The 6,000-nt window shown below is 37.8% G+C and overlaps 1 protein-coding gene and 1 non-coding gene across 2 annotated transcripts; one reads left to right on the top strand and one right to left on the bottom strand.

The window, feature by feature from the left end:
* The first annotated feature begins 652 nt into the window (after positions 1-652).
* Positions 653-734, top strand: TRNAS-UGA. The gene has a single exon. It is a non-coding gene; the product is annotated as a tRNA-Ser (tRNA).
* Positions 735-1,533: 799 nt separating this feature from the next.
* On the bottom strand, positions 1,534-3,056 carry LOC122314824 (protein FANTASTIC FOUR 3-like). Its single transcript, XM_043130437.1, has one exon. The coding sequence runs from the start codon at positions 2,865-2,867 to the stop codon at positions 1,914-1,916; it is 954 nt and encodes a 317-aa protein (XP_042986371.1). The 5' UTR covers positions 2,868-3,056; the 3' UTR covers positions 1,534-1,913.
* Between the last annotated feature and the right edge of the window lie 2,944 nt (positions 3,057-6,000).

Here is a 6,000-nt window from a genome sequence, read left to right as displayed (position 1 = left end):
TCCATATATACATTAGTTCGGGCTTTGCTGGCTAGAAAATTTCACAAAAATCTAGCTATGACGGTCATCTTCTAGAGAGTTATGTTTGTCACGGAAAGTAGTTTCAGACTACTTTAATATTATTCATATATAATAATTATCTTTTTATTACTATTTATTGTTTTATTATTATTATTTACAGATTATTAGAAATTATCTCAGTAACATAAACCATTCAAATTTTGCAAGCGACCGAGATCTTTAAAAATCATGATAGGAATTAAATGTATCCATTCATTTATTATTTGTGATCAAAGGCATATAAGCATATAATTATAAGCTTGACCCAGTACAACCTGTCACGCGAACCATGTCCCGTTCTTTTTATAAAGTTACTTACATCCACCTTCGATCATTAATCTTGAAGCAAGAATTAACCAGCTCACATCAAAGCCAGTTGTACTTTAGCCCAACTTTGCATGCCAGATTATCACAGATTGTGAGCTCTAGATCATCGAGCTTTCCTTTTCTTTTCATGCAGGCCAGCGGGAAAATGGGCTTTCCAAATCGTGCGGAATATCCAGCAACTTGAAAAGAATGGGACGCGCAGTAAAAATTGTAGGCTGTGGGAGAAGGCTTACAAGTATCGTGACAACAAATTCAACTAGCAAAAGTCGATATGTCCGAGTGGTTAAGGAGACAGACTTGAAATCTGTTGGGCTGCGCCCGCGCAGGTTCGATCCCTGCTGTCGACGATGACTACACGTTCTTTTCCATGATATTCATTGTATATATGCTAAAACGACACGTTTCTTTATATCATTTTTTTTTTAATTTTTTTAGTTTTATCAAATGTTTAGTATATAGATAATGAGTAAAAAAATTTAATTAATTTAAGAATAATAAACTCAAAAAAAATTTAAAAAATAAAAAAATATATAATGTGTAAACTTATATATAGCAAAGCTATTTATTTAATCAAAGCTATTTTCCCAAGTTCGATCCTCAGCTTCTAGTGTAGCGATTAATATGTCAATTCACAGCAAGCTGTCCCTCTCCAAACCTTTTTATGTTGACTAGTAATCACATGACTTGAGCTCAAAAAGCTCATCTTATCATCAAAATATGTGCACCCCCACTTTCTTGGCAACTAAAAATCCTCTCTGGCCTCACCCTTTTTTGACAAAAATCACGCCAACCCAAAACCATGTCACCCCACCAAACTTCCCTAAAAATCACGTGAATTTCAATATGACCCTACCAACTTCTTGGATTCAAGATAAAAACTTCATGCAACTTCTATTCGAAAAATAGGAATTAAAAACAAATCTCTCTCCAATTATACTCCTTGTTCTTAATTGAAACGGTATGTGTTTTACTTTTGTTGTTAATTGCTACAAGGCTATCAGTGGCTGGCCTGAGTAGTACTGTGTACACCGCTGCAAATTCTGAGCACTTATAAACCTCATATATATCATCAAACTAATTAAACAATCATTCTACAAAGAAAATTGATCATGGTGTGGTGGTTTCCGTGGTGGATGATATATATTGTTCTTTCTTTCTTTAATTTTTAATTTTTTTTTTTTATTTGATATTGAAGATGAGCTTTGGACAGATGAAAGTGAAACTGTCTTCTGCTGTAACAGAAAAATTCTAAATTTGGCACCATCTCTTGTCCCTCTCTCTCTCTCTCTCTGATCTCTCCTCCGCCAGCGATGCAGACTCCTTCAGTTGCTGTCGACCCCAGAGATTCTAATACTACTGTTATTTGCACCAAATTTCAGCTGGGACATATCAAACATACCTGGCGGCCAAATTCAACAAGAAGATAACACATTGCAGAAAACTGCTGACAGGGTCCAAAAAGACATGCAACTTTATGTCTTTTGCAATCGCGCTCCCAGAAATGCAAGGAAAAATGATAGTTAACCTCACCCGGTTGTCACACAATGCTGCCTCCACGCATGCAAGTTGCGGTGATGTTCATGGTGGCTCACGAGCTCGTGACACCACCTGAATCCTTCCCCACTCACAGGAAACTCCCACTCCCCAAATTTCTCTTCTTCCTTCTCTTCTTCGATCCCTTTTACATTTTCTTTTTCTTCATTTTCTACTACTACTGCTTTTTCTTCCTCCTCCTCTTCATGTTCTGGCTCTACTTCTTGCTGTACTACTTGAGTCTCGTCTTCTACTTCTTCTGCACAGTCTTGGATATCGCTCTCTCTGATGAGGTGCAATCTCAACCGTCCATCTTGTCTCGAAGCCCGGAGAACCTCTGTCCGATCAATCCTCACCTCGTTGAGCTCGAGCCGCCCGTCCTTCCTCACAGCTCGGAGAAAGAAATTCCGCTGGCCGTTGGGCCTCAACGAAGAAAGCGGCGGCGGGAACTTCTTCACCTCGCCTCCGGCCTGCTTCCTCCAATATTTCATTCTTGGCTTGCTCCTCCGATATTGGAAACTATATGAATTACCCTCATTCTCAACCATCCCCTCAGCAATCTTGTCGTCGAAGCGCCTCTCGTCGGAGCTCTCAAACCCTAGACTCTCCGTGCACGACATCAACCCGTCGACTCCGCCTCCCATATCATCGATAAAACCTATTATGCCAAGGTTCTTTTTCGGAGGAGCCGGAGGCAGAGATGGAAACTGTGTGGACTTAACCGACGATGATTCAAGAACGTTGGGTGAGCGTTGGACGTCACTTTCGGTGGCAGTGACTAGACCTAAGCCTCCTGAAAGCAAAGAAACAACATGGTGTTGGTGGTTATGGTGGCCGTAAAATCTATAAGGGAGTTTGTCGGTGTTTAAGGAAGTAGAAGTGGTATCTATGGAGGTAGTGAGGCCTAGAAAAGAGTGAACGCTCTTCTTGCAAAAGCTCATCATCATGGTTGAAACTAACAAGAAAGGTACAAAGAAAGTATGAGGTCAGACAGATGGAAGGGTAATCATTATGTATAGAGAAAGAAGAAGGGAAGGCTTGTGGAAATGGTTTGGTTTGGTCATTTTTTTTGTGGAGAAAGTTGGGAGAAGGGGATGAGGGTATTAATAATATCCGCATGCCAAAGATAGGGAGAGGGAGAGAGAGAGAGAGATCAGAGGGTGGGTATGGAATGGTGAAGGAAATGCCACCGAGACGAAAAGTTCTGTGAGAAATGAGCTGGAGCGATAGAGGAAACGGTGCGGCCCGGTCCCACGTTGGAAAGATGGCCTAAGACCGCTAATCACATCTACCTTTTTTTTTTTTTTTGGTATCTTTTTCTAGCTAGGTATGAACTTAGCTAAAACATCCTCATCTTTTGCTATCTCTATCTGGTTTTTAGTTTTGTCATGTGTGTTGTCATAAGGGAGATCGGGGCAAGCTTTGGATTGAGATCAGATATAGAAAGATTTTGAGGTTGTCTGGCTTGGGCTGGCATTAATGCATTATTGCTATCTATGGTTAATTTATGGGTTCATATGGCATGTGGAGGCCGTAGAACTAATGGGAAATATTTTTGCCTTATGTAAAAGGCAGTTCCCAAATGGTTGAAATCATGAAGACAAAAATGCTTGGGAAATAAACCAGAGAGAGAGAGAGAGAATCAAACACCATACAATTGCATCACCTCCCGCCTCGAGGCCAGATAGCTCAGGATAGAAAAAGGTAAAGGTGGTATCTCATCGATCCAGAGCATGAATTGCCATCTCGCTTAGCTCCGGATCCTGGAAAAGAAAACCAAAATAGGGAAATGTAATCTTCTATTTGCTGCCACACCACTATGCAAATATTGTGGAAAACGACAGTTCCAATATATATAAATATATAGACACCTACATGACATCCATCAAGGATATATATATATATATATATTTGCTACCAAGATCAATGCCAACGATTTAGTTATAACCATAAGAAAGTTAAGAAAGAAAAAAGAAAATGGGGTTTTCTGGAAAAAGATGGGGAAAATACCTCGAAAGATTAAAACCATTTGATCTGCTGTTTGTTTGCTTCTGGGTGGGGACGTTTGGATTATTGATATTTTTCTGGTGTATGAAGGATATTCATGGAACATGCAGAAAAGAAGAATCTCGGCTGTATGTTTGGCTTAATTGGAAACCTATCCTGCATGCATATATATATATATATATATATATATATATAACAAACAAATTTGGTCTATCTATGACCGTTACATGACCCACGCAGGCTCTTTGTAGAATAAGAGGTTGAGTGAATTTCTGGCACGACACATTTATATATAAAAATATTGAACAAGAGGTGGTGTAAATTTCTGGTACCAGCTAGCTAAGACATGCATGAACTTATATTTCAAACCTTATATACCTCTAGGCTCCCTAGTCATATTGAACAGTTAGCTAACTAGATATTTCAATATAATCTTGTTTGCTTGCACAACACACCTACTTTTATTTTTTATCTTTTTATTTTTTTAACAAGTACGTATGTGGTGTAAGCTGAATGATAAGTAGAAGAACTCTTACAGGGTTTTCATTCTTTCCTTGTGACACACATAATGTTTACGGTGTATGAAGAACGTTAACCATAATGTTTCAACCTAACTTGCAACTCCACCATAATTAATTACAAGAAAATGCTTTCTACACAAAGAGATATTCATGTAATGTCAGCGCGCACACACACACATATATATAAACCTACATTATCTAAATAATGTTGATTGGACTTGGCGCCACGTCAATTTGTGTATGCACCGTCGATTTAGACCCTATCTCCATATATATTAAGAATATGATAAAAATAATTGAATCTACACCCCCCGCACAAGCACAGCACATTAGTTGCATTCCATATTAAATAGATAAAATTGTTTAAAAAACGACATTTTCCTTGAAAATAAATATTGTCTCAAAGCCAACAAGTAATGGACGATCGAGACCATGCAGTACTACTACTCATTTGATATTTCTTTTTTTGGTTGACATGATGATGCAGTACTCTTTGGATTGATCCGGTGATTGGCCACCAGGCGTAAAATTGGATGTAACATATAGAAGTTCATGAGCATCTGATATGTCGTGATCCAGTAATGTATTTCAAAAAATAATTGGTCGTGATCATCCATTGATCAAACTTGGTAGCTAGCTAGCTTTCTTTTGATTGTGAAGTATATGACTGCATACATGCGCGCACGATGTTCATCGTCACTAAAGATGGCTGATGCTTCTTGCCACAAACAACGTACCTTCGCGTCCAACTGTACTAGAAGATGAAGATTATAACAAAATCAATGCAAGTTTGCTCAAGTATCAGAATTTGTTAGATATTATACAAACTTCATAGTCCACTTCATTCTTTAATGGCAATATCCCAAGTCGTGTAGATAACGTTCTCTATTATATATATATATATATATATATATATATATATAGAAGTGACCTTTTAGTTAAATTAAGAAACAATATTGGCTAGTCTGACTTGATCACTATATATTGTTGTGGTGGTCTTCTTTCTCCCCATCCCATTCCATTTCTTTTTCTTTCAGCTTTAATTATCATGCGATATTTTGCATTGCTTTAGGGTAACGTGGTCTTTCACGAGGAGATTCAATCCTGATCTCCTAGCGTGGTCGAGATAATTTATAGAATTGTGTAAACGGCTCATATATATAGATTGATCTAGCTTGTGACGTTACAACAACCATGAAATTAATCAAGCGTGCATGCAACTGCATGGTCGCTTCCACCTTTGATCTATTAGCCGAATAGCTAGCTAGAACTAGAAGCCATCCATGGCACATTCATGGCTGCACAATCATGTAATAAATACGCTTATGATTGACTAGGACGTACGTTGGAAAATTATTAAGTACGTACAACTTATATATATATATATATATATATTTATATATGAGTAATGCTACTCATTAATATTCCAATTCTCATCATCCTACGATGTGGCATTAGATTATTAAAAATTATTTATAATATTTCACTTGTGAACCTATTATCCTATGTCACATCATAGGATAATGAGAAGATGATGAAAAATAGGATGATG

This window comes from Carya illinoinensis, chromosome 7 (genome assembly GCF_018687715.1).
Source record: "Carya illinoinensis cultivar Pawnee chromosome 7, C.illinoinensisPawnee_v1, whole genome shotgun sequence".
Classification (NCBI taxonomy): domain Eukaryota; kingdom Viridiplantae; phylum Streptophyta; class Magnoliopsida; order Fagales; family Juglandaceae; genus Carya; species Carya illinoinensis.
Note: the sequence above shows the minus strand (reverse complement) of the source record. Positions and strands in the feature narration are given on the sequence as shown.